Source organism: Pyrus communis, chromosome 1 (assembly GCF_963583255.1).
Source record: "Pyrus communis chromosome 1, drPyrComm1.1, whole genome shotgun sequence".
Lineage (NCBI taxonomy): Eukaryota > Viridiplantae > Streptophyta > Magnoliopsida > Rosales > Rosaceae > Pyrus > Pyrus communis.
In genome coordinates, this window is record NC_084803.1 from 8,598,707 (window position 1) to 8,626,358 (window position 27,652).

A 27,652-nucleotide genomic window follows, 5' to 3' on the forward strand; every position below is an offset into this window, starting at 1 on the left:
TTTTATTTGAACCTACTTAACTTCTTTCTACACCAAACTTATTCTCTACATCCATATTATTTTTAATTAAAGAACTAATATCTCTATAAACCAAAATTTATTATCTAAACTATCCTCCCAAATCCAATTCAAAATATAAAGTCATCTTTACACCCATTTAAAAAAAAAATTCTCAAATTGAATAGTTTTGTTTTCAAAGAGACTCAAAAGTCAAAAAACATTATGGGTCATTTGCCCCTCCTCCCACCGTGATCTTTTCAACTAACTGGTCCCAATTCCAATCCATGTCCAAATTCTTCAATTGTTTTCGTGGCAAGTGTCCATATATCTAACAAAGCCTTGAGTTGTAAACAACGATACTCTTTGTATATATACTAGTGACTAGTAAGGTTGTTGTTATTAACATTGGAGAAAAAATAGTTGTTTAAAACTAATATTCATCTTCACAAGTTACAATTTTTGTAATATATACTCGTATTTTTTTAATCAAAACCTTGAGCTTTGAACATACTTGAATCTTCTGAGGGTTAAAGTTTTTGTGAGCATATTCAAGTACAGTAGCTGTTATTTTGGGCTATAAATCAAATTGTTTTGTCTGCAATATAATTGATGTGGAGATCTCCATTAAACAAAGGTCAAAAAACTTATATTCATAGAAAGGGTTTCATATATAGGAAAGAGATCCTCTTCGGATCTTTCCATCCAAAGCCCAGGAATCAAGTGATCTGTGCCTTTAAAATTTGATCAAACGACTACAAACATAGAAGTTAGTATAAACTTTTAAAAGCTATAATAATTTTTTACCGTTGGATTAAATTTTAAAGGTCCGGATCACTTGATTCCTGGGCTTTGGAGAGAAAGATTCGAAGAGGATCTCTTTCCTCGTATATATCCTAGAAATTCGGTGTGTGCAACAATTTTTTAATACTTTCACTTCGGCGGTGTAAAAACTTTAAACTATGAGCAACCTGGGATTGACAAAAAAAAAATTGAAAATCAAATACTCATCTTCTAACTCTAAAAAAAAATTGAAACCAAACGAACTAAAAATTTCCATAAGTCGAGTCATAACTTAGTTGGAGGATTGATCAAAACTTTATCACCATCTATCAATAAAAAAAAAAAAAAAAACTTGTTTTTTCTCTATAAGAGCTTATAAGGAGTGATGGTAGGGTTTATTATAGAGTGTGGGTTTATTGATAAATTTAAGTTTTATTATTAATTTCATATTGTACTTGATGGTAATTATGCAATAAGATAAAAAAGACAATTAATATTTAAAATTTAAGTTGAGTGTAGAAATATATTACATGAGTTTAAATAAAATTTCCCATTAATAATTCGGTCTATATCATGCGCTACTGAAAAAGACAGAAAACTATATTCAGAATGACACTCAACTGATTTTTACATCCCTTTCTATATGATTATTTAGACTAAATTGAATAGATTTTGAACATCTTCGCCGGAAACCAGGACTAAACTGCTAACCAAAGAAGATAGTGTGCAAGAATACCTTATTTGCAAGAGTTTGTGACTGTATTTTGTAAACGGAAGGCGAGGAGAGGAGGAAAGTCTTAACTATTAAGGAAGGAGGAGAGGAGGAAAGGTGGAGAGCGAAAGAGAAAACTGAAGAGCAATTAAAGATACATATTTTGCAATGCATTGCGTGCAAAGTACAGCAAAGAAAAAAGGACTAAAGCTCTCTACACGTGCCTAATTTGATCATCATTTAGACCATCCGATCAGAGATAAGATTATGGTTAATATGTCGCGATTAATCACGGCCTTGAATAATCTCTGCTTTTCCGGTGTGTAGGGTGGATACCTCAAATCGGAATCTCCACCGAAACCTCGATAAAGAACTGCTTTCTTGTGGCTAAAACCATCAAAGGAGAATTTTCCGTGGTATGAACCCATTCCACTCTCCCCAACTCCTCCAAATGGTAAACCGCTTATGCTAACCTGCGCGCGTATATAATGCAGTAATAATTTGTTACATAACATGTTGAGAATCAATTCAATTCTTTCCGACAGAAAATCAACAGAATGATATAAATTCTACTCGTCATTTTGGTTTGTTAAGATGCAGAAATGTGAAGATGTATATATATGCATAGAAATTTAAGAGAACAAAGAATCTCACATGAAGGACGGTGTCATTGATGAGCATTCCTCCAGATGATACGTTATCCACGAAGCCCTTCTTCAGCTGCTCATTGTTTGTAAAGGCATATACTGCAAGAGGCTTTGGCTTTGAATTTATCACACTGAAACTGTCTTCAATCTTCTCAACCTATACGGAACATAATCATAAGATACGATAATGATTACAACGACTTGAGAACTACCCCAGATTCCAGGCTTTTGATGATATTGAAAGTAATTTGATTACTCACAGTGACGATCGGCATTAATGGCCCAAATATCTCCTCCTGCATAATTTGAGCGTCTTCTGGAACATCCAACAAGATAGTTGGAGCTATTTTTCTGCATTGGATCGGATGATGTATATGAGTAAATCGTTTTAGAAACATTGTACGCATATGCATTTTATTCAGACAGTGTTGTTGCTTTCCTTAAAAGATATGCAATCACAAAAAGTCATCGTTGTACTTACAATTGCTTCTCATCCCTTTGGCCACCGAGGACAATCTTATTAGAGACCTTATCCTCATCCAGCAGCTTCGCCAACCGTGTAAACTGGGTAGAGCTCACTATCCGTGATATATCCTTTGAGTTCATCGGATCTTTCCCAAAGAACTGCTCGAGACCATACTTTAGAGCTTCTATCTGTCAAGTAGACATGCTTTCAGAAAAATATCCTGAATTAAAAAAACATATATACTCAAGTATATATGCTACGCCAAACATATTTGTTCCTAAGTTTTTCGACAAGAGCATCCTATCGTACCAACTTCGGAGCAAAGTCTTTCGTAGTGATAATGTAATCAACACCGATGCAAGCTTGTCCATTGTTCAATGCCCATTTGCCTGCCATTATCCTCCTAACAGCCACCTTTAAATTTATAAACAGAAACAGTTAAACCAGCCACGCCAGAATATTTATTAGAAACATTGTCAGCTCGCTTTAAGAGAACTTAGCTATTACCTCCAAGTTAACATCTGAGTCGACAACAGCTGGGGACTTTCCACCGAGTTCCAGAATTACAGGTGTAAGGTGTTTTGCAGCAGCAGCCATCACAATGCGCCCTACTCTTGCACTACCTGTACGATGTGCAAATACTTGGTCAATTATGTTGCTAGCTCCCGAGGAGTCAAAGAACGCACGAAGCAGAACAACTACGTAAGAAAAATGCGTAATATGTATACAAATGGAGTACCGTTCTCTTGATAAACTTACGTTTGTGTATCTGAACCACACATTTCCTTGAAGAAAGTTAGAATTAAACCGTAAAGACTAAATACTTAAATATGTATTAGAAAAAGAACTGATGCATCGTAGATTTCACTGATACACAATTAGGTATGAATTATGGACAACTTCATGTATGAATTACGAACACCTCCACCTCAATATAGAGAATACATCAGTTAGCAATGCAAAGGCTAATTGCACAGAAAATCATTTTTGTAAAAAAAAAAAAAAAGATTATGCAGAGTGCATAATCGTTGATTATATGCAGGGGAATGTCTTTACTTTGAGTAGTGTTGTACACGTGTTGAGAATGAGTCCCACATTGATGAGAGGAGGGACCTTGCATGGGCTTATAAGAGGTTGGGCTACTCCCCATATTGCCAATTGGTTTTATGGTGGAACCCCAACGCGTACTACAAACGCATTCAAAAGAGGCTCTCATAGAAATCTGAGGAAGTTCATAATTAGAGAGAACAGTATAAATTAACCTGTATAGAGTATCTTATCCCACTTCTGCTCTAACAATGCAGTTGTTTCTGGAACAGCGCCCTCAACAACTTTTACAGCTGAGTTATCTAAATACTCCTCTACTAAATTTGCAAGGAGTGAAGATGTAGCTGGAGCAATTTCTGAGGGTTTTAGCACAACCGCATTGCCGGCTGAAATAGCTCCAATGACTGGATCAAGAGATAACACTGGAATGTAAAACAGCACGTGTTACTAACAAATATATCAGTCATGGCATGGTTTAGTAGGAAAGCTTCAACAAGGTGAGAAGTATGTAACTTATGTATCGCCTAACTAGTAAAGTGTGAACTGTGCAGCAATATATTAACGTACAGAAAGGGAAGTTCCATGTTGAGATGACCAACACAACTCCTAGAGGTTCTGACACAATTTCTGCTGATGATGGATATGTTGTGATTGGAGTGCTGACCTGAAACAAACATCGAAAGTTCCACGTTATATATACTATTAGCATTATAGTAAATATTGGAGGATATGGTGGTCAGGAACAAGAATGGACAACGGGAATTATCATCCTTGTATCTGACCAAAAGGGTATTTACTCTAATCACCTTCTGTGGAACCATCCAATGCTTCAATTCTTTCAATGCCTCGTTACATGACGATTTTGCCTGAACAATCTGCAGTAATCAAAAGTTAATATTTATTTTTACAATGCCGAAGAACATAGACAAGAACATGTTCCATAGTAACAAAGCAAAACCATTAAAACTTGAGAATACAACAGAATATTCACTATGAGAAAAAAAGATATCAAGGGACTTTGCAAACAGATGGAATTCTGACCAAACAGCGTCAGAGTTTTAACCATTGCAATTTTCCCTGAAGGACTGCTTTCTGATCAATAACACTCCTTATGAAACATATGGTTGCTCGCCAGGAACCATATGTCTATGATGGTTAGCCTTAGTCCAGCATACTGTTCAATTTGCTCAATTTGCAACTCAATATCAAGAAAATGGCGAGCTGAACTGGGGGTACATGCGGCTCAAGTGGACGGAGAGTATATTTTTTGTGATACCTATGTGACTCAAGCGTCAGATGCTGCAACTAGGAGAAGGAAATGGATACCAAAAGGTAGTAAAGAAAAACATGTCAAATAGAAGAAGAAAGTAAAACCTGCGTAGAACAAGTAAGCCCATGAATGCTACCTATCGAGTTAATAGTGACTATATTTCATGACAAGGTTGTCACTTGTCACTAGTGAAGCTCCGTGTACATTGCGCTCGCTTGTGTAGTTGGCACACAACTGAATTGGGGTATCACACTGCAAATACTATTTCAGTTTTTGTTTTGCCGGTTGACAATTGTAGCTATCTTCATGCACCATTGTATAATATGAACACGCACTAATAACATGCTAATTAAGACTCTTGTAGTTATGTAATCAGCGTAAACCGAAGGTAAAGAGGGAGACCTCGGATATAAATGATTCGATTTCAGGCTTTGAAAGGTCCTTGTAAAGAGCTTCAGCGATCTCCTTCTCTTTTTCTTCAAGCATCTTTGCAATATTCTCCAACTGCGACCTTCTCCACTCATAGCTTTTCGTCCTTCCCGAATTAAAACTCTTTCGCAGCTCCTTAACTAGAAGACCGGCTTTTTCCGGATTGAATGTTTGCTTTGCTTCTTCAACCTCCGCGGTTACAGCCGACAGAGTTGCAGAACAAGGTTTAGTGCTAAAAACAGAACAAACAAGAATCAGATACTACACATACATACGTACGTACAATTTCGACGAAACTAATGAATGCATGTTCCCTTGATTTTTATGGAAGGAAAAAGGGAAAAAGAGAAGTCCACTTACGAGTAGGAAGAGCATCTAAGTTTGGAGGAAGAGAAATGCTTCTGGTTTTGATAGTTGCTTCTTCTTCTCTGAGACGGGTGAGTGAAAGCTCTGCTGCTCCGAGTACCAGCCCCTATCCCAGCAGTACCCGCTAAACCCAAACTGGTTTGGTTCCATTCCATTATAATTAGTTAAATAAACAGAGTATATATGTTGACATAAAAAGAGTAGAAGAAGGGCAGGGAGTACCTGTAATTCTTAAAAAGATCAATGCAGAGGCCTTTCATGGTTGATCAGGGAGAGAGAGAGAGAGAGAGAGAGAGAGAGAGAGAGAGAGAGAGAGAGAGAGAGATTGAAGGCACTACTGCGGTCTGCAGATGGAAGTGTTGAAAGCATCATCCAGTTGCCATTTGCATTGGCATATAGAAACAGGAGGACTGCTCCGGAGGTAGGTGCCAAGTACAAGGGACCAGCCAGCAACAGTTTTGGTGGGTTTTGAAATAGTAACCTAGGAGATTAAAACTAGAGATACTTTCTCTGCCGCTCATCTTAAAAGACAAGGCGATAAGGTTTAACAAACATTATTGGTGGGGTGCGATATGTAGACTCACAGGCGCAATCCGGCTCCAAAATATGTATTTACAAACTTTCTGTTTGAAGAAGAAAAATAAACTCGAAATCTAAACAAAAGTCAGAATTTATAAATTAATATATACCAATTTTCTTGCTTCGATTCATAAACATACAAATTTAAAATTTTTGTTTGAAGAAGAAAAAAAATGTTATATGGATTCAAATAAAATGAGAGAAAATCGACTGAAGATGAGAGAATTTAGAGAAAAGAGAATCTTATTCCGTCTTTTATAAGGTGATGTGTGGAAATAAGATATAATGCAAGTAGATGAGGACAAGGACATCACATTATTCTTAAAAAAAAAATAAAAAAAAAACATTAATTTGATTTTGTTTTTTTTTTTTTTTTTTTTATCAAATTACTAAATTTGCCGTGGTAAAAAGTAACCCGGTTTGTGGAAGATAAAGAGTTAAGACGGAAAGAGTGGGAGAAAAGGTAAAGGCAAGATGCTGCCGCTGAAGCTGGTACGCTCTCTTGTGTTTGGAGAAACCATCAACAACAACCCTCTCCTTCTTCCCCAACATCAAGACGACGACGACGACAATGGCAGTCACAAACAAACGGGCGGCGGAGGAAGAAGCAGAAGCAGCAGCAAATCGAGAACCCCATTTCTCCTATTCCTCCCAACCAAAGAGATTGTCACTGACACTTACAGACTTGCCACCATAGCCAGAGACATGGGCATGGACTTGCATCCAACCCCATCTCTCTCCCACATCATTCTCTCCTTCCCACCTCCGCCGCCGTCCTCCTCCTCATCTCCCTCTACAGCATCGCCGTCCTCATTTCCATCGTTTAGGTCCTCATCGTCGCTGTCGTCAACGTCTTTACCCGACGACGCGGTTCCCCTCCCCTTCCCCTGTCTCTCCGCCGCCCCAATTTCCCATCTTCGCGCATTTGTCAAGCTCTCCAAAGGCCTTTTCAAGCTGGTTTTTGTGCGCTCCGATTGCAAACCCAGTGAGGCAAATAACGTTGGCAGTCAAAGCAATTGGAATTGCAGCTCAATGTCGCTGTTTTCGCGGCTCACCGGTGACAGAATTGATACAATGGAAGGGTTTTCCCGGGCTTTAGCGGGACTGGGATGGACCCTTTTCAAGACCAAGGAAAACCCAGCAACGGATTCGAGGGACAGGAGAGTTTTCGGTGGCAGACCGGTGTATCTATTTAGAAAGGTGGATACAAACAGGGTTAGAGCTTGCGCGGTCGGGGAGTGTAGGATTCGGGAGTTGAGGTTGCCCCCACTGGATTTTAGGAATGCCCCTTTGAGGATTTTGCACTACATTCTTCTTATGACTGATGATATCTTCTATCTTGCATAAACAACAAAAAGGTGTGTCTTGCCACCTCTCACTGTTTTGTGTTTTGTTTCTTCATTTCGACGTCGCTTGTAATCTCCTTACACTTTGTATGTAGTGATTCTATGCTAAGATATTATCAGTGAATCATATATCTTTTTGGAGTTTTCTAGCCAATGTGTGCCAACCGTTGCCTTGAATTGGATTGTTTAGGTGTTTTTAACATTTAAGTGTCGAGGAAGGATGAGCCATCCTTGGCTTGCCCCCGAATCGAAACGAAAATTAAGTTTGTTTTTGTGTTATTGGAATCGGGAGTTCAAGGATTACACCATTTGAAACTGACAAGCATCCGAACAGTGGTTTAAAATTTATCATCATGTTTTTGGAAGGCAGATTGACTTGACACTAGTTTAAGCCTGAGGGTGACGGTGCAGCGGTTTAAAATTTCTCATGCATTGTGTTTGGAAGGAAGATTGACTTGATTCTAGTTCATAGTTTAAGGGTGACAATGGTTAAATCATAGTTTTGGGAACAAATTGACATGAGACTAAAGCTGAAGGGGGTTATTTTATAATTTTCTATTTTCGTTTATCCTGAGATTTGAAATATCATGAGTGTACTTACTGTTTCTAGTACCATGGCTCTTGAGATGACTCTTGAGCCTGTGGATGCACAGTAATTAAAATAAATAAAAAACTATGGAAAAGGGAAGATGAAGAAAAACGTATGCTTGCTCACCCGATGTCTCTGGGGTGAACTGATTGCAGCCATAATCAGTCCAACAATTGTAACTAGTTTACAACTTGAAGAACTAAACCGAATGAAAATGTAAACCCATGAGAGTTGTTTAGGAAAATGGCCATGTTTGGCAAAAGAATACAAAAAGAACCCATCAGAGAAGTTCTTTCTTTTTCATTTTCTTGTTTTTCTCTCTTTGCTGCACTGGATTGGCTAAATTTTCATAGCTATCTCCTTCCCTCATCTTACTTTCTCTCACTAACTCTTTATCTCTCTTTCTAGGGATGTTCATGGCAGCTTGACCCTTCCTCTCTATGAAGGGTTACCAAAATTGACCCCTGTCTATTCCTTCAAAGATATGATTTTCTTCAAAGGTACCTATTTAACTTTTCTTGAATCATCGGAAAATATGTTATGGAGTTTTTTATAATTTTCCTTGCCATTTGTAATTATGAATTGGTGAGGGGTCACTGAATTGAGTTGTTTATTTTTCAATTTTGTTTTAGTAAACTTCACCATTTTTAAATGATAGTTGTGATTGGGCGAGGTTTCAGTTATATGTATTTAGCTTCTTGTAGACCTCACCATTCGTAAACTACTTATGCCATCATGTGGGTATCAAATTCTCTTGTTTCTGTTAGTAAAGGTTTTTAAGGATCTTTAAAATGTGGGATCTGTTTCTTAAAAAGTAGGACAAGAAGTTTGAAAATGGACTGAAATGAGAGGAAAACTGGGGCCAAAATATTTGAACTCTCACTCTATGTGCTACAACGACTCTAAAATATTGTGGTACAATCATGTGGATGTGGGTATTCCAAACATGATGACATGTTATTGATCATTAGCCTAGGATTCAAGTTGACAAATTTAGTATTGTATAGAATAGGTGGTTAGGATAGGCCTGCGTGGTTCACTTCAATTGTAATGAAGTGTGTTCGCTGGTTTGGCTTTGTGGTTTTGCTTCAAGTGTGATTTAGTAAGTGGATGACATTTTGAAACCTGGAAGTTCCATGAGTAGGTATTACAAACTTTCCTTCTTATTTTAATTTAAGAACATGTGACATTGGAACTATCCAAAGGGGAAAATGGGGGAAGAGTCGTTGATGAGAACGTGTAGGACTAGGAGGGGGTTATCAAGAAAATAGCCTGAAATAAGTAGGAACGCGTAAGTGGATAAGAGGGGTGGGTAAATATAATAGTATGCGATGAGGTGCCCTAAATCTGATTATGGGGTTAGCAAGTGACCACATTAGTAAAGTTAATAGAAGTCAGAATTTTCACTCTCTTCAGACATTGGGATAAAATTTTCTGGATGAACACAACTTTAGATTGTACGGATCAAATACAGTAGTGTTCAAAATTCAAGGTCTATAAATGTAATTTAGATAAACGAATATGAAGTTCACATTTTATATTACGAAGAAACCCTTCGTATCATAAAAATTAACAGATATATGAAAGAATTGTTGTTAGACTCTGAAGTACAACATGTTGATGTCTATGTCTTCCAGAAGCCTACGCTGAGGAGGAAACTTGGGCAAGCAATTCGCAATGTTTGTAGCAGTTTCTAGATATAAGGAAAATCTAGTGAGCAGCTTATTGTTTCCGTCTTTAGATGACTTTCCCTGTGTAGCATTGTCCCCATGGGTGGGCAAACTATTGACATCGAAGTTGAAGTTGGTCTTCCCAATTAGGTCTTGAAGTGCCTTCTTCTTGTAAGTCCAACTTCCACTTCTCAAACTGAAGTTATATAAAGGAAGAAAACGTTGTCCATACATAGCTATGAACTCCAGCGCAGCTAAAATGAACTCCAGTTCATCGTTTGGCATGTAGTAGGGAAAGCTGATTCTAGTCCACCCTGGTTTCACTCCGAGATAGCCCTGTACATAATTTTTTTAGAACCCATAGTAATCTTAAACTCTCTGTTAAACGTTGAACATTGTAAGAACATGTTTCGTTTCAGACTGTATGACATCATAAGTAAATCTTATGTTTGCCGAATTGGGTATTTTGACCATAGATCAGGATGTGCAATTTAGATTTACAGTCTGTCGCCATAAGTTTGGCAAGAGAACATTACCTGGGCATTGAAAACTTAGTGTGGTAGAAGTTGAAGATGAATGGGATTAGGAATTACCTTCTGAATGGCACATCTATAGGCATGTGAAAGAGTGTGATCAATTTTGAGGAGATTGTGACCATAGGGTCCAGCACAATCGCAGCCACCTCTAGCCTGAATACCGAATAGATCATTGAGCAGAGCTGCGACGAAGCCCCCATGAAGGGGCTTGCCTCTGCTGTTTCCTGTCTCGCCCCACATGTAGAGCCCTTGGTCAGCTCCCTCTCTGCCAATATCTGTTTTCATGGCAGCCGTTGAGGAGCAATTGGTCGTAGAATAAACGAGGAAGGACAAAATGGCTAGTCTTTTGGCGCTCGTATTTCCCAAAATCCATATGTTTTGGTTCGGAAGAAGCCTCTCTAGTGCCCTTTTAACATGGAGTTGCTCTTGCTTTTCAATGACTTGATAACCAATGTATTCCTTCACCCAGAAAGCCAAGGCTGCCCTAATTGTTTGGATGATTTGAGGAGTACCCCCATTTTCCCTCTCTTCTATGTCCTCGAAGTACACTGTGTCCTGCATTTGTCACATAATATATGAACTTTCATATATGATAAAACTACAACATATGTGATATTAGTTGCCATTAAACCACTCTGTTAGAGAAAGTCTCGAGTTCAAATCTGATGCCCGATAATTTGAATGGTCACATAAATGATAGAATTGATTTAACATTTCTTTTTTAATTTTTGTTAATAATGATTGTCATTGATAATGTATGAATGTAATATTAAGAAAAAATTGGGTGGTCTCTGAATTTTAACCCAATTGTACTGAATTAAAAATTTGTGAGTATTTAGTACTTGAACTTGTCATAATGTGGAGCGATGATCTTTTTCGGTAACTCTGTTCGAACTCATGTTCTTAGTTTTTCCTTTTAACCTTTTATTTTGGATGAAAATTCTAAGAATGTTACCTAGTAGGATTGTTGCTCTACGTTGTGACAAGTTCGGACCAGCAACATGTTACGTGAATCAATGCTCCAATTATCAGAAACATTAATTAATGACATATCTGTAAATTAAACAATCATAAAGCAGCAGAAGGACATTGCCTTGTTTGCGTGGTCAATCAATTACCAGATCACATGATTTTCGTTTGACAATTAATCCTAACTTTTGGCAAAACCAAAAATTAGTACTTGGATTAGGGAATACCTCAGGATTGAAGCCATTGACGTAAGCAACAGTCCCACCTCCACAAGTTGACGGGGGAAAAGACCTGAGCTGATACAGTGCCTTGCTCATCACAAGTATGCCTGGGGTTCCGGGCCCACCGACAAACTTGTGTGGGCTCAGGAAAATACCATCGTACCCGTCCATCTGTCCACTCCTCATCTCAATTTCCACGTACGGCCCACTGTATTTATATGTCACACACTAAATCAATACCAACACGAGAAAAATTCAGTTTAATTACGTAACATGTGGCAGTATACTGACATCGCTTGTATACGAACAAAATTAATTTAATTAATTTTCCCAATTTTTTGTTCAATTTAATTTAACCAATTTTTATTTTGAATTTAATTAATTAAGAACAAAATTCATTCAATTAATTTGACCAATTTTTTGTTCAATTTAATCAAATAAGAACAAGTAGCAGTATACCAAACTAGTTGATAAAAAATCATAAAAATAAAAAAATTTAGCAGTAGTTGTAATGTCCAAAGGTTCTGCTTGAATTTGACTTTATGTATTTAACAAAGGCATAGAGGTTCTTCTGCGATCGATTCATGTATCCTGATATCGCTTGTATGCAAAAACAAGATGAAAGAAAAGGAGTAGTGGGGTGTAGTCGGTTTACCTTGCTGCGAAATCAAAGCATGCAAAGCCGCCATATTGATGAAGAAGACGAGCGATTGCTCGTGTATCCGAATAAATTCCTGTCACATTGCTACAAGCCGAGAAGGAACCCAAAATGGGGCGGTTGGCGTTCTTGTACGACTCGAGTTGTAGTCTAAGAATCTCCATGTCCAACAAGCCATCCTCGTCTAGACCGATCTCGATCACTTGAGCTAAGCTTTGCCGCCACGAGAGGAGGTTCGAGTGGTGCTCGTAAGGGCCGACGAAAACCAACCACCTCTCTTCCATGCCTATCAAATCACTGCTCAGCATTCTATCTCTTAGGGTTGACGGCACTGCAATGCCCATCACCTCTTGGAGCCTTTTGATTGCTGAGGTAGTGCCTTGGCCGCACAGCAAGAGTGCATCATCTGCTCCAACCCCTAAGCATTTCTTCAAGTACTTGACTGCTTCTCCCACCATTTTCGTCGTCCGGTTTCCGACGAAGCTGTCACAGGTGTGAGTATTCCCTTTAACATGTTAACACACACGTTCATTAGTTGGTTTGTTCTTGAGATCAACCAACTACTCGTAACATTTGATATAATACAGAGTTGATATACGTACCGTAAAAGGGAAGGACATTTTTGACGATGAAGTTTTCGATGTAGAGAAGAGAGCGTCCGGAGGCAGTGTGATCGGCGTAGGTGAGTCCTCGTCTCCCGAAAGGAGAATCGAATTCTGCAGCGGCACCGATGACTTGAGAGCGTAGCCAAGACAGCCTTAGCTGCTCGGACTCGCTCTTTGGCACCTCCTCCATCTCAAGAGTTGCACAGAATGACGATTCTCCGCCGCGGTTGCAGTCGTCATAAGGTGATGAATCTGATGATTGATGATCAGGAGAAGCTGATGTCGTACCAGTGCTGCTGATGATTGCTGTAGGGGAAGGGGAGTATTGGATTTCTCTTAAGATGGGTTGCTCCAAATATTCAAATTCCATATGTTAATTAGCAAAGATTAACGAAAGGAAGAATTTATGAACAAGAAGAACAATGAGTTGGAAGGAACATGTCATACATACATATATATATATATATGCATATATATTAATATGGTATAAAGAATTATGAGTGTTCCGGTGGGTTTGTAATTGTATTGATAAAGTTGATAGATTATGCGGCACCCGCATTGCATTAAACCAATGGGACCTATTCAATTCGATTCAAATATTGTGCCTTTTTCTTGCCACCGCTGTCTTTATGAAAAGTTCAACGCATTTGGATTGGATTTTACGCGGTACTCATGCCAACAGTAAGTAAAATCCGAGTCTCTGACATCATTTTGGTTCCACACGAAACCACGGCTTATCTTTTCATTTTTTATTTATAGACAATATTTTAAACTAAATTCATTTCAACTGCAGAAAAAGAGTTAGGCGTAGAAGGAGAGTACATTGCGTGCTCTGGCCAACCTGACTAAGTCTACTTCCGCAACTTTTTCAAGAAATAAAAAAAATCTAACCGTTTGAACTAAAAAATGAGGTTGTCACTTAGTACTATGGTTTAGTGATATTCCTTTTACCTTGTAAGTGAGAGGTTTTAGGTTCAATTCTCACCAAAGACGAATTCGAACGACATCATTATTAGCCTATTGTGAGGTTAAGTTTACCCTCCCCTATTAATGTTGGTAGTATGCATGTTTAAAAGAAAAAAAAAATGATGTTGGCCATTTTATGTTGGGCCAATATCCACTTACCAACCTGAACAGCTTTGGGCCTTAGTTTAAAGAAAAAATAAACAGTACCTCGGCCCAAACAGCTTTCGCTTTTTTATTTGAATTATTGAGCATGCTTTCACAAGGGGAAATACTTTGGACGATGCTCTGGTGAAAATTTTGATTCTGACCAGAGACAGAAATCTTTATTCTTCTTCAAGTATGTTATTTACTTAAATTTAATTGTTGAATTTAAATATAAGGATGATCGTAGATTATATAATTTGAGTTATGTGAATTGGTTGATATTAAAATGAGGATATGATTTGACGCTTGTATATGTTTTGTTTTCGGTTTTAATTTTTTTTTTTTTCAGATTTAATTAAATGGGGCTTGCATGCCTCCTTCCTCATATTATTCCTGGAGTTGTAATCTTCTATTCCCTGTTTTTGTAACTCTCATAATTCTTTAGTATTTTATTTTTTGAATAAACGATATTATTTACGTTAAGGGTAATCCTTTAGTATTTTATTTTTTGAACAAACGATATTATTTAGTTAAAGATAAATACTACTTGATCGTAGTACCAAGTGGCTACTTCTTTAGTATTAGGTTTCTATTATGATGTATATATTTAGGATAGTTTATGAAGAAAAAAGAAATTAAGATTATCCCAAAAAGACTTCCACCTGCCTCGACCTTTCGACTAAATTGTGTGGCTCGTAATTTAATCAATTAAGTCCATGATTAACTCTTTAATCTATATGATGTGATATCATTGCATTATTGTTTTTAATTTATGTTTAAGAATGCATAAAACTTGTAATAAAATCCTCGCTAAATAATTATTTAATTGAAAAGGAAATCAAGAAATGATTTGTGCCACGTTAGCACATTAATAACATAATTGACGAAATATAGACAAAAGAACCAAATTGATCGAAGTCAAAATCGACGGACCAACAGAGGAGGCCAATTTGAGGGAAGAGGATTCTCTCCGTATTTACTTTGTGAAACCTTAGAGATCTTCATATTCTAGCCGTTTACTGTATATCGTACAGTCAATTTTCGTCATGTACTATTTGTGTTTAATTTAAATTAAAAAATCAAATGATTTCTGACCTCAAACTATGTTGAGGATCCCTAAAATCCTCACAATTTAAATTCGGATGAGATCCAAATCCCAATTTCAGAGACCTCCCGTTTAACTATTTTATCTTTGTATTCTACAAGGGAGACTTGAAGTAGACGGTGTTGAGTACTATCTGATGTGGGGACAGGTGGCAGTAAATATAATGAAGGGGACACTGAAACTTTTGAACAATCACAACCAATCCCTTCCCTTCACTGTCCAGTCCTGCGAACTCAGGTCGGCTCTCTTTTCCGACGGTTTTGCACGCAACTCTTGCATTTCGCTTTACCAATCCGAAACCCTAAATCCCTCCCACTATTTCGTTCTCAACCATCAATCCAATCCAATCCCCTTGGCCTTCAGGCTTCCGGTGCCGTACACCTCAATTCCAATTCCAATCCTATCCTATCCTATCTCCTTCTTGTTTGCCCGCTCTTTCTTCAACAATCGAACACACAAACACTTAATATCTGTGCTCTGCTTCTTCAGTCTAGTGCGGCGGCGGCGGCGGCAACAAAATTGAAAGGAGCAATGTAAGCACCCCTCATCGATTTTGCTTGTCAATTTCTTTCTGCATCTACTTAATTTTCTGAATTATACATTGTTATAGGGTTTTGATTTTCTATTAATAGGGGTTAGATTTTTCAATGCATTGCGATATGAGGCTCTGTGAATTGAAATTTAGTTTAACAAAATTGTAGCTTATCCATTCAATTCAATCCAATCCAATCCAATCCTCTATACCAAACGAGACCTTAATACGGGTGTGGGATGTCATGTTAGTGGTTGTCCTGCAGTAATAGTTTCTTTTTCTATTATTTGGTTTATAATTCTTAAACTATTTCCTGTTTACTTTTTAGGTTTGTGGTTTCTTCACATTGTATATGTTCATATAACAACTTAGGTTTGTTATTTTACAGTTAATATCCTAGCATGCTTTTATCTTATGTTGTTAATTATAACTTGGTCGTCGACATGCCTCTCTGACATATTTCCCATGCACTGCTGTTTTTGCTTGTCTGTGGATCTAACCGTAATGACTCTACGTGGGAGCAATGTTTAGATTGAGTCTCATTAGAAGCTACAAGGAGATGCAGAGTTCATGTTTCCGGCTTTTTTAGTCTCTTTACCGGCCCTTGTATTATGCTTGGAGGGTTAACTTCTGTTTACAGCTGGAACTGAATTTTTGTTACCTGCCATTATTCTATGGAATGACAGTTCTTGCCTTATGTTTCTTATGATTGTACACTGGATGTCGGAATTATACCAAAATAGAGAGGTGCAATAACTCAATAGCACAAATTGCGCTCTTGAAATTAAACCTCAACTGACTTGATGGGCAAGGAAAGCTTATCAGAAGCTAGCATTGTAGCCTGTGAGGATAGCTCACCTGGACATAGTGATGATATTGATACTCAAGCATGCCATAGTCTTGACAACGAGGCCGGCTTGCTAACTTGTCGCGTGTGCCATTGTGCTGAATCGGACAAAAGGGGAGATGCAGCGTTAGGGTTTCTGGGTATTGTTCCTCCTTTACAAGAAGTATGTATAAGCAACGGGGAAGTAAAACCTCATAGCACGGTAGTCCCTAAATGTGATATATCTGCCCAGAAAAATGTTGGAAAAGAATCTGGTTTTTTGGAGTTTATAAGCCCTGATGGAGAGGTTTTCATATGTAGTGCTGATTTAGAGACTGGTTCATGTCACCATGAAGACATGTTAGTTGAGCTTGGTTGCTCTTGCAAAAATGACCTTGCTCTGGTACACTACGCTTGTGCACTCAAATGGTTTGTCAACCATGGATCCACTGTTTGTGAAATCTGCGGACGTGTTGCAAAAAATATCAGACCTTCAGACTTCAATAAGGTTATGGTCTCCTTAAAGGAGTATGAAACATTGAGGGAAAGAACTGCTAGGGGGGAAGCCGATGCCACACAGGTCAATACATGTACAGGTATAGATCCTGATGCTGTAGCTGCTATCAGAAGGCAACGACTGAGTGAAATTTCACTGTGGTTTACTCCATATGGTAATAGCAGTAGTAACAATAATACAGATAGCAATTCTGTTGCAATTTCACAAGTTGTACCGGAACAACCTTTGAATCCTGTCATTGTTCCTGCTGAAAATCCTGCAACCAAATGGGCTGTGGAAGGTACTGGAATTCTGCTTGCTACAGGGCTTCTTACTGTTACTCTTGCATGGCTTATAGCTCCTCGTGTTGGGAAGGTACGTTAGATTTGGTGTCATTCAATTATTAAAAGAATGGTGCAGATAGGAATTTTTTTCCTTTAAATTCTGCAAGCTTTGTGTGGAAACTTAATTAATTGGACCATTGACTGATCTTTACATGCTAGTCAAATTTGAATTTTTTCACAGACATTAAGAATTTTTTTTGTCCTGAGAAGAAACGATAGAATTTTATTAAAAAAATGGAAGGAATTACAACAAGTGGATAAGAAATCCACCAACTAGCAAAACTAGCTGATTGATCAAGGTGATTGATTAGTATTGGGGAAGAACTCTGTTTTCATTTCTTTTTTGTTCTTCTATGGTGAACCATAATTGTAAGTGTTGTGATTGGTTTGCAAGACCTATTTTCTCTGGTATTCCTAGGTGGTCTAGGAGTAGAATTAGTAAAGAAAGAGTACTATCCTAGTTTTACTAGGTTTAACCACCTAGTCTTCTTTTCGAAAAATGAAAAGATATGTAACCCCACGGCCTATGTGATATAATTAGGCTGTTTCTGAGAGCACATTGTCATGCAAAATACGTATTGAGAGGTATGGTGTGAGAGAGGGATTGTCAGCACGGCTTTGGGGTTTTAGCTAGGGTTCAACTAGTTCCTGTAATCTGTGCTATTCGTCTTCTCAAGGGATCACATGGGGAAGTAGGCAAAGTTAGCCGAACCTCAACAACAATGATTTGTGTGTTGTGTGTGCTTGTTTTGTTTGAGTTCATATTATTCTGCAATATCGCATATTTAGCTTCCTAGGGTTTGTGTTTCATCACAGTACAACATTACCAAGATCTTAGAGGTTAAGAGAAATTATGGATCACCTTCACAATTTTTAGAATATATGTGATCTTTGGGACAAAATTTTGTTTTTTGAGGTATGGCTTCGGTGTTCAAAGATTGAGTTTCAGCTTGAGACTGAGGAAGGAATGGTATGTAATCAATCTGTTAAACTCTTTGAAAGTAAGAATCAGAAGAAAGAGAGCGAGATTCAACAATGACAGGACTATGTATGGTTAAGGTTCATGTATGTTGTGGTTGAAGCTTGATAGGGAGAACCCTGTAAGTTGGGTGATTCCTGCAGGCTGCTATTGTATCATGTGTGAAAAGCGTAACGATGGACTGGAAGGAGCTGTGTACTAATATTTATTCAGACTTTGGTTTATACCAAGTTTCTAAAAGATGTTAGGCGCTAGTTGGACTGCTGGCTAGGGACTCCTAGGCGGACTAGGCAAATTTAAGTAAATTTATTATATATAATATCGTATAAATAAGTGCATTCTTATACTTAAAAAGTACACAATTGCATTGGGATACATCAATTGAAAAATAGAATGATATATAGATAATAAAGTATTAGAACATAATGAAAACTTGAGGAACAAGCATATAATGTGTGTTCATCATCTAAGTATTCAACAAATCTCTTACAATTTAGTGAAAAAAATAAATGCAAAATGAAAGTTATCTATTTTCGGTCTAAGTGAGAGTCGCGACGTAGGCGGGTGCCTAGGCGGATTTGGGCGGGCTAGATGGGGATTTTTAGAACAGTGGTTTATATTGCTTAGGCTGTGGTAGTGTCTATTGTACAGATTGAATTATGATTTGTAATCTTTTTCTAGTTACTTGCAGTCTTAAGTAGAATTATTGGATCTCAGTTTCTCCTGAGTTCAAGAGAATCTCCCTCTCCCTAATTTGGCTTGATTGGAAGGGGGCAGCCTTAAAGTTTTTATTAGGGTGTTTCCTTCTCTTTTGGAGCTGTTTGTGTTTATTCTGTTTTGTGTTCGGGGGTGGACCATTCTCTTTGTTCCTCGTTTTCCTTCTTTTTAATAATACAGTCTTTCTTTTTTCAAATAAAACAAGTGCTTCCTAGGATAAAGTTCTCTTCGTATCAAGTCAAAAGGGCCTTTAATCAACTTCCTCGCCTTTTCCTATTAAGGCATTCTTAGAAATAAATCATGTTTTACACCATATAGTTTCCTTTAATCACCATCATTTATTTCATTATTTGATAAACTCTAGTTTTTTGTGCAGAAAACTGCCAGAAGCGGTCTTCATATTCTCCTTGGAGGAATTTGTGCTTTGACAGTTGTGGTTTTCTTTCGCTTTGTAAGTAATTATACCTTTCTCGTTTTTCATTTTATCCTCTATAATGTTTATTTGCATTGAATCTGGATGGTGCTCTGTCTATGTGTGGATTTCATTAGACATTATTAAAATGGACAAACCCTTATGGTTTACCTTCCTTCCCACCACCCTTCTTCCTCCCTCTTTTCCCCCCATATAATTTCCCGTTATCTCAAGCACAAAAAGTGAAAACTAAAAACGAACCATAAGTTGTGATTTCCTTGCCTTCCACCTTGTACTTAGATTTGAATTGATATTCATAAGTTGAAGAAAGTTGTGTTATGCTTCGTTTTCAACCAATCGTAGATTTGAGGGAATTTTGATTCTATGCAACAACTACCAGAATCATTATGGACCGAATGAGACCGTAATAATCATTTTGGTTTTATATGTTGCAGTTTGTGCTCACCAGGATCAAGTATGGACCTGCACGCTACTGGGCAATATTATTCGTTTTCTGGTTTCTAGTTTTTGGTATCTGGGCGTCACGGACACATGGTTCCCATACAACATAATTTTCTTGGATTTTTCTTTTTTGTTTGTGTTTGTGTTTGTTAAACCATTGTCTTCCAAAGAAACTCAACACAACAGAATTTATATATATTTCAGGGTTTATTTGTTAGCCTGTCTTTGATGGGTGCATTTTCTCTACTTCAATTTTTCCTTTTTGAAGAACAAGACATCTGCAATTACATTACATGATATGGCCAACAACAAAAGAAAATGGAACATCATGTGACGTATAACATGGTCTCATGAACCCCATCGGATCTAATACAAAACTCCGGCGCCACAACAGTCATGCAAAGGCAGTGGTGCTTCTGGATCCTTTTACTAGTGTGTGATATACGGTTGTAGCTGCTGTTGTGCGACTCAGGCAGATAGAAGTGAGAGGTTTAAGATTCGAATGAAAACTGAGAAATGTCACGACTACGATGAAAGTAATGAAAATTGGTCGTGTGTGCCGTTTGTGGATGGGCTTTTATGTCTTTTTACTTAAGTCTGTATGAGCTCCGCATGCCCAAAACAAAAAATGAATGCCGAGAGTGAGGGAGAGCGATTGAGGCGTCGCAATTTTGTGAATCACATGACGTGATGGTTGAAGGTTGGATTCTATTTTTATTTAGAGAATGAATCCAACCATCAACGACCACACCATGTGATCTACGGAGTGGTTTAAAATAAGTCTTCTAGCAACACCCTTTTTAGGTCGATTCGAAAGACACTAACCAAGCACAACCATACCAACCAAACCAAGCAACATTCAACAATTTAACAAGAAATTGCAGTCATGTGATAACAAATAATATGGAAACTAAGAAAGCATCCAAACTGAAAAGAACAAGTGGCAAAACCTATATATATATAAATATATATATATGTGTGTGTGTGTGTGTTTCGTGCTGGGAATTGGAAGAAACATTTAATTTAACATTTGGAAACGTTTACTGCAAAGCATTAGAAACAGAGTAAATAAAGTCCAAGAAGCCTGTCCCCTTAAGAAGACCTTTCCCAGTCAAGAGTTCAAAATCTAACAACAACAGGAACCCGATCACTGCCGCCTTCCCGTTTATTATTTCATTCCTCCCCGTGAAGCCGAACGCCGCGTCCAGATCCTCATCCACCACCATTTTCACCTGTCATCGCACACCATACGCGAACACGTTAAATTCAGACTAGACCACTGTGATTTGTCTGTAAGAAGGAATGGCTCGTTGCACTTGCACCGCAAGTTATCAATAAGAAGAAAATCAAAGTACCTCATCCACATTGACATCAGCGGCTGTAAAACCAGGTTGAGCCTTGCCACTGAAGACAATCTCGGCAGCAGCGGCAGCATCAACGGAAGCAGGGCCGAGGCTGATGTAAATGTTCTCTTCATCAGTTTTGACGGGGTAAACGAAAAGCGTCCGCAAAGCGGGTGTAAGAACTCTCAGCACGGGGTTTTTCGGATACCACTCCTTGATGCCGCCGGTGAGCAGATCAAATGTGCTATCAGTTGATGGGCAAACTATACACCCATCCTGCACCCACAATAGTTAACTCTTAATTCGTTATTCAATCAACTACAAAAATGTGCTAAGTGTATAATTGCTACCTACCTGGGTGAGCTTGGCATTGAGAAGGCCTTCGCTGTAAGCCCCTTCGGCCGGGGACCGATTCTCTATTGCATACACCTGATCCTTGTACCACAGCAACAGTATGGCCTCCCCATCCTGAATTATCACCCGCCGCTCCCCCCTTGGCAGCGCTGCCAGCGGCACCACCGGCACCCAGTTGTCTCCTCCTCCTCCCCCTGACGCCGACCCTTCCTCCACCGACACCTCCATCGCCTTGCACCTCGTCGTCAGGATTACCCGAGAGGTAGAATGGTAATTCCCCACAGTAACGGATGATGATACGGGAATTGGATTAGCAGCAGCATTTCTGTGCGGCGGTTTCTGGGAAGTGAGGAGGGGGCGGGCAGATGCAGATGCAGCAGGTGTAGGACGAGCACTAGGGTGGTAACTTCGGGGCAATGCCGGGGCAAAGGGTGAGGCAGTGGCCATGGAAGGAGGACTGGTAATGTTTGGGTAGAGGAAAGAGGGAAGAGCGAGTAGGAGAGGAGAGGAGAGGTGTGGAGGGGAGGGAGAGAAAGTGAACGGTCAGCATCCTTCCGGACCCACGGCAAGTAGATATTGGATAATTCAAAGGTTGAGCAAAGGTATGGTCCTTGAGCGAGCCACAACCCCTATTATTTGGCCTTCGGATTTTTTTTTTTTTTTTTTTTTTTGAACAAGTGATTTTTTCTTTAACAAACGATATCATCGACATTAAATGAAGGACGTGAGCTTAGCTTTACAATAAGCTAGCAATAATATGGTTCAAATTCACCTTTGGTGAGAATCGAACCAAAGCACTTACAAGTAAAAAGGAGTATCACCGCCCCAATTAATGTTTAGGCGTTTAAAAATTTAGAAATGGCGCCTAGACATCCACCTAAGTTGCGACTCACTTAGACATAAAATAGATAACTTTCATTTTGCATTTTTTTTTTTAATAAATTGTAAGAAACTTGTTGAATACTAAAATGAACACAAATGATATGCTTATTCCCTATGTTTTCATTATGTTTTAATACTTCATAATAAATATGTCATTCTATTTTGTAATTTATGAAGTAATCATATATATTTTAAGTATAAACATATACTTATTTACATGAAATATAACATATTTACTTAAATTTGCCTTGTCCGCCTAGGCGCCTAGGCACTAAGCCCCAACCCACCGCCCGATTAGCACCTAACGTCTTTTAAGGGAAGAGGATGACCTTAGTCTCACAATGGGTTAGTAATAATGTGGTTCAAACTCGTCTTTGGCGAGAATCAAACCTAAGACTTCTCATTTACAAGTGAAAAAGAATATCACTAGATCGTAGTACTAAATAACTCTAAAATTCATCTTTAGTCTATCCCTATTTTTATTTTGAGCTATTTCGTTTTGGAAAATTGTCGATAACTCTAAATTATATTCATTTTTCTGTCAATCTTTAATCTATTCTACTCATTGGTAGAGACTCAACTAAAATCTTATAAAATTACGGTTCATATATAACTTCAATCCAAATTGGTTATGATTGTGGGTAAGTATGTAAAACACAAAATAAGGAGTAAATACGGGGTCACTCGGTGGTTGGGGACGAATTTAATGTCCGTATTCCACACGACACGTCTTGGGTGGTGAATCACATGATGGTGCCCAAGGGAAGATGAAATGCCTATGTGAGTCGTCCAAGCTTCGAAAAAGTGGATTGACGTGACAAAGCCACTAGCTAGTTCCTTTTAAAAAAGGGAATTTTTTGAAATGTCATTGAATTTGTTCATATTTTTCAATTTGTCATATAAACTAAAATTTTAAGCAATTTGTCATACCAACTTTATAAAATCATTAATTTGTCATCTCAACCCCAACTCCGTTAAGTTTTCCATCCAATATAAGTCATGTGCATGTGCCTTGCACATGACTTGTGTTTAGGGTTATTTCGATCATTCTAATACCTTACCTCCCTTTTATTAAGTTGTATTCGACAAAAAACTGTAGGGTTTCTCAGGCAATGGAACAATACTTTATATACGATAGCAATGAAATGATCATGCAATGCACTTTCTTCTGGTTATTCCAAATATGTAATGATACACGAGTGGGAGTTTGCATTTTAGCATGTCATGAAGACATAATTTCATAAGGGCTCTATAAATGAGAAACATGATGACGTTTTGTGTCATAAATTGAGTTGTAGATGTACATGTGCTAAAGAAAAGTAAAAAAAAAAAATTAAGGGTTTGTACTAAATAAAAGTAAAAAACTTGTGAAAAGATGTTAAAAATGACCTAAATAACTTTGAACACAAGTCATGTGCCTCGCACATAACATGTATTGGATGTAAAACTTAATAGAGTTAAGATGAGATGACAAATTAATGATTTTATAAAAATGATACGACAAATTGCTTAAAATTTTAATTTATATAATAAATTGAAAAATATGAGCTAATTCTTATGGCATTTCAAAAAATTTCTCTTTTAGGAAATTCATCAATTTTATATACTTAAGAGATAAATTGGATGAAAAAAAAAAAAAAAGTTTAGGGGTAAATCAGTAAGGAGATGATAGTTCATGCGGTAAATGATTGTTTAAAGAAATAAGGTGAGAGAGATCAGAAAGGAAAAAAAGGAAAAAGAGAAGATGGGACGGAGCATATCGAAGTCGCCGTCGTACAGCAGAGGTCGAAGCCGGAGAGATCGAAGCCGCTCACCCTACTCCACCTCCAGGTCACTTCTTAACTCTCATTATCCCATATTTTACAACTTAAACTCTCCAATTTTCAAATATTTACAAGTTTCTGATTAATTGGTGGTCGGGAAACACAGAAGAAATCGTTCGAGTGCCTCCCCGCGCCGCCGTAGGAGTCGGTCGGCAAGTTACAGGCGACGCAAGAGTCGGTCTCCGACACCCAGACGACCTAATAGACGACATAGAAGCAGAAGCAGAAGCAGAAGCAGCTCTTTGTCTCCTCCTTTGCCCAAATCTCACAGTCCACGCCTGACCTCAAACGAACGCAAAAATGCTGCTGACAAACTCAAGAAAGAGGAGGAAGAAAAAATCAGGTCTATTTTCTTGATTGTATAAACGATTCTTAATGTGTTGGTAGTTGGTATATGTGAGATAATGTTTGGTATATGTGAATTAGATAATGTTACAAGAATTGGATGAAATGTGTTGTTTTGCATAGCATTTCGGTTTGGATAGTTTGCGGATTTTACTTTTGCGGACCGTGATGTGCTTGTTGCTTCTGTTGAATATGCCGTTTTCTCTATTAGGCGGCAGCAGGAGGCCGAACTCAAACAGTTAGAAGAAGAGACTGCAAGGAGACTTGAGGAAGCGATTCGGAAAAACGTGGAGGAGAGGCTGGCTTCAGATGAAGTTAAGTCAGAGATTGAGAGGCGTATAGAAGAAGGTCGGAAGAAATTGTTTGAGGATGTTAAAGCTCAACTTGATATGGAAAAGGAAGCTGCTCTTGTTGAAGCAAGACGAAAAGAAGTAAGCAACTTGGCTTCTGGCCTTAATTTTATCTCCTTTCATTTGGGTTGCCACGTGAACACAAATATGACATTCCGTCTTAGCTTTGGGAATTTTGGCCCTAAAATAGTGCTGTTGAATGAATAAACTTGATCAAATAACGCCATTATCGTCAATGTTTTCACATTCTATCATCTAATGTTTTTATTGATTATCCCCATAATCATTTGATGCGGTTCCATACATTACTCAGGAACAAGCTCGGAAAGAGAGAGAAGAGCTTGATAAGATGCTGGAGGAGAACCGGAGGAGGGTGGAAGAGGCTCAGAGAAGAGAAGCTTTGGAACTGCAGACCAAAGAAGAGGAACGGTATCGAGAGTTGGAGCTGATTCAGAGACAAAAAGAAGAGGCTGCGAGGAGAAAAAAACTGGAAGAGGAAGAAGAACACGCAAATCTGATGAAGTTGTCAAGTAAGAGTAAATCTCGGTCAAAGTCTTTTGGTGGTGGTTTTTAACGGTGGCATGTGCCGATCATTTTGTACTGCTATCTGCTACCATCAAATACTATTGACTGCAAGTCTAATATTTGACAAATATTAGTGAGATATCTTGTTTTATCCTACACATAGTTGTTTCTCTCTTTGATTGCCTCCGGATTTGAAGGTCCTCAAATTGTCACTTGTTGACATGTGTTTATTCGGTTAAGGTACTAGCCTACTAGCTCAAAAAATGAAAGCTGAAACTGGAAATGAAATCGAACAGCCCAAAATCTCCTTACCTTATCGTAATTATTGATCCTCCTCCTGTTTACTTTGTCATCTGGCAACACCTCCTTACAGTATCAGTTCAAATGTATAGAACTTAAAGAGTTGTGCTTGACGTAAACCTACTCAGCAGTCCTGTGCTTATTATGTATTGGATGATCTCTTAACAATGACAGGGAGAGTTGTTGAAGCTTTCTTCCCATAAGAAAAGCTACACAATTTATGTTATCAGAAACATTCAATAACACAGCATGCCAAATATTTTGCTTGTTTTGGAGTGCAGAAAGTAGTGAAACTTGGAATATCTCAGAGTAAATCTCCTCTCTGTTAGCATCTACCATTTGACCTGAGTTTGGGATTGAGCTAGGGGAAGAACTTGACGCGGGCGTTTTAATTCCAAATGTGGGACTTGGATCATCTTCTTCTGGATTGGCAGCTTTCTTCAAACTTGGTTTGCCATTGTCTTCTGGTGCTGGAAGGGAACTCTATTGTATTTGAGCGGTGATCGGTAGATTTCCTGCTCTTGAACATTCCCATGTAGCCAACCATGAAAATCTCCTATTTTCTTAGCTGTGGAATTAGTTTGTTAAGCAGGCTTGAGTGTTTAGTTAATTTATCCATATCAGGAAGGCAGATAGATCCCATGCGACTTGGTTCCGAAACTTTGAAGATCCACCACCAGAAGAGGAGCCATGTAGCTTATTTTCTTCTCTTGATGTTTCAGTTTGTAATCAGAGGATCTGTAAAAATCCCAAAACGATTTAGACAAATCTAAAGTGAACTCCAACCTTCACCCAAATCAGAGCCAAATTCGAACTGGAGAGAAAATCCACACCCATAGGAAACAAAATCCGGTCACAAAGACCGGTACCTAAACAACCAGGGGTTCGACAAAACGCGGCCACAAACTGGGGGAAAACAAAACTCTCTACAACGAAATGGGGGAGAGAGGCGCCCGGCCTTATTACCGGATGCCAGAAAAGAGAAGTTTGACGGTGGTGTTCCGCGCTGTGTGTTTTTAGAAGATGAAACTTTCTGTGTGGCTTCATTATTTGATTTGAATTTTTATTACTCGTTAATCAAGCTATCGGTTATTTCAGTAGCACGTTGTGGATAACCCCGAGTTCTGTGTGGCTTCATTATTTGATTTGCATTTTTATTACTTGTTGATCATGCTGTCGGTTATTTCAGTAGCACGTTGTGGATCACCCCGATAGACTCTACAATTTTGTAGCTTCACTTTATCAAATGAAAATGGATCATCGACGGTGTAGTTGAATAAATTGTTTCGATGGCAGATGCTTTAAAAGAAGGAACTTAACGAAAAACTCTTGATACTGTTCATTTTAACGAAAAATCACATTTTTACACTAAAAAGTCAATCCTGGTACTATTCACTTTACCTTTTAGTTTGTTGTTATCGTTAAAACTTAAAGTTTTCAAATCATTTTCATTAGTTTTCCTTTAAAAGAAAGGTTTTCTCCCAAATTGGAAAACATTGGAATTGATTATTGAATTTGATGTTTTGAGTTCGGTTTTTTTATGGACTCATTTGGATGTACTTTTAAAATAATTGAAAGCCGCTTTTAGAGAAAATGTTTTTGGATTTCAAAAGTACTTTAAGTGCTTTCTGCAAGAAGTACCAATTATATGCTTCTTCCAGAAATCATTTAAGTGTTTTTTTCAGGATTTACTTGCATTTTACTAAGGATTGGTTCTAAAAACATTTTCATCAAAAACGCTTTCAGTCATTTTAAAAGCACATGTATATGTCACATCACATTTTTTTTTATAATTAAATTTAAGGCTTAATTATAATAAGTATTTATGAATCTTATCCCTAATTTAATTTCAGTCGC

General features: G+C 38.0%; 6 protein-coding genes across 9 annotated transcripts; 3 read left to right on the top strand and 3 right to left on the bottom strand.

Moving 5' to 3' along the window:
* Positions 1-1,301: 1,301 nt before the first annotated feature.
* On the bottom strand, positions 1,302-6,231 carry LOC137735443 (aldehyde dehydrogenase family 3 member H1-like). Of its 2 annotated transcripts, XM_068474878.1 has the most exons (13): positions 6,018-6,231; positions 5,940-5,985; positions 5,712-5,852; positions 5,325-5,583; positions 4,459-4,527; positions 4,220-4,316; positions 3,868-4,074; positions 3,113-3,228; positions 2,915-3,019; positions 2,621-2,793; positions 2,400-2,490; positions 2,147-2,296; positions 1,302-1,965 (listed from the first exon to the last, which is right to left on the bottom strand). In XM_068474878.1, exons 2-13 carry the CDS (start codon positions 5,975-5,977, stop codon positions 1,729-1,731), a joined length of 1,683 nt encoding a protein of 560 aa, XP_068330979.1. In that variant the 5' UTR covers positions 5,978-5,985; positions 6,018-6,231; the 3' UTR covers positions 1,302-1,728. The 2 variants fall into 2 exon arrangements, with proteins under 2 accessions (XP_068330979.1, XP_068330971.1); XM_068474870.1 differs by having other exon boundaries at positions 5,940-6,231.
* A 526-nt stretch (positions 6,232-6,757) lies between these two features.
* Positions 6,758-8,964, top strand: LOC137714458 (uncharacterized). The gene is made up of 2 exons (XM_068453672.1): positions 6,758-7,654; positions 8,640-8,964. Exon 1 carries the CDS (start codon positions 6,771-6,773, stop codon positions 7,641-7,643), a length of 873 nt encoding a protein of 290 aa, XP_068309773.1. The 5' UTR covers positions 6,758-6,770; the 3' UTR covers positions 7,644-7,654; positions 8,640-8,964.
* Positions 8,965-9,900: 936 nt separating this feature from the next.
* Positions 9,901-13,260, bottom strand: LOC137736426 (uncharacterized). The gene is made up of 4 exons (XM_068475727.1): positions 12,888-13,260; positions 12,283-12,790; positions 11,634-11,835; positions 9,901-10,992 (listed from the first exon to the last, which is right to left on the bottom strand). The coding sequence occupies exons 1-4, from the start codon at positions 13,258-13,260 to the stop codon at positions 10,453-10,455; spliced, it is 1,623 nt and encodes a 540-aa protein (XP_068331828.1). The 3' UTR covers positions 9,901-10,452.
* A 2,011-nt stretch (positions 13,261-15,271) lies between these two features.
* Positions 15,272-20,110, top strand: LOC137736645 (uncharacterized). 3 transcript variants are annotated; one of them, XM_068475889.1, is made up of 4 exons: positions 15,272-15,638; positions 16,324-17,334; positions 19,376-19,450; positions 19,867-20,110. In XM_068475889.1, exons 2-4 carry the CDS (start codon positions 16,441-16,443, stop codon positions 19,981-19,983), a joined length of 1,086 nt encoding a protein of 361 aa, XP_068331990.1. In that variant the 5' UTR covers positions 15,272-15,638; positions 16,324-16,440; the 3' UTR covers positions 19,984-20,110. The 3 variants fall into 3 exon arrangements, with proteins under 3 accessions (XP_068331990.1, XP_068331998.1, XP_068331983.1); XM_068475897.1 differs by having other exon boundaries at positions 16,381-17,334; XM_068475882.1 differs by having other exon boundaries at positions 15,273-15,638; positions 16,169-17,334.
* Positions 20,111-20,718: 608 nt separating this feature from the next.
* LOC137736668 (uncharacterized) lies at positions 20,719-22,109 on the bottom strand. The gene is made up of 3 exons (XM_068475907.1): positions 21,571-22,109; positions 21,229-21,492; positions 20,719-21,105 (listed from the first exon to the last, which is right to left on the bottom strand). The coding sequence occupies exons 1-3, from the start codon at positions 22,015-22,017 to the stop codon at positions 20,914-20,916; spliced, it is 903 nt and encodes a 300-aa protein (XP_068332008.1). The 5' UTR covers positions 22,018-22,109; the 3' UTR covers positions 20,719-20,913.
* Positions 22,110-24,160: 2,051 nt separating this feature from the next.
* On the top strand, positions 24,161-25,651 carry LOC137708297 (uncharacterized protein At1g10890-like). The gene is made up of 4 exons (XM_068447345.1): positions 24,161-24,282; positions 24,382-24,618; positions 24,832-25,051; positions 25,284-25,651. Exons 1-4 carry the CDS (start codon positions 24,197-24,199, stop codon positions 25,542-25,544), a joined length of 804 nt encoding a protein of 267 aa, XP_068303446.1. The 5' UTR covers positions 24,161-24,196; the 3' UTR covers positions 25,545-25,651.
* Positions 25,652-27,652: the final 2,001 nt, after the last annotated feature.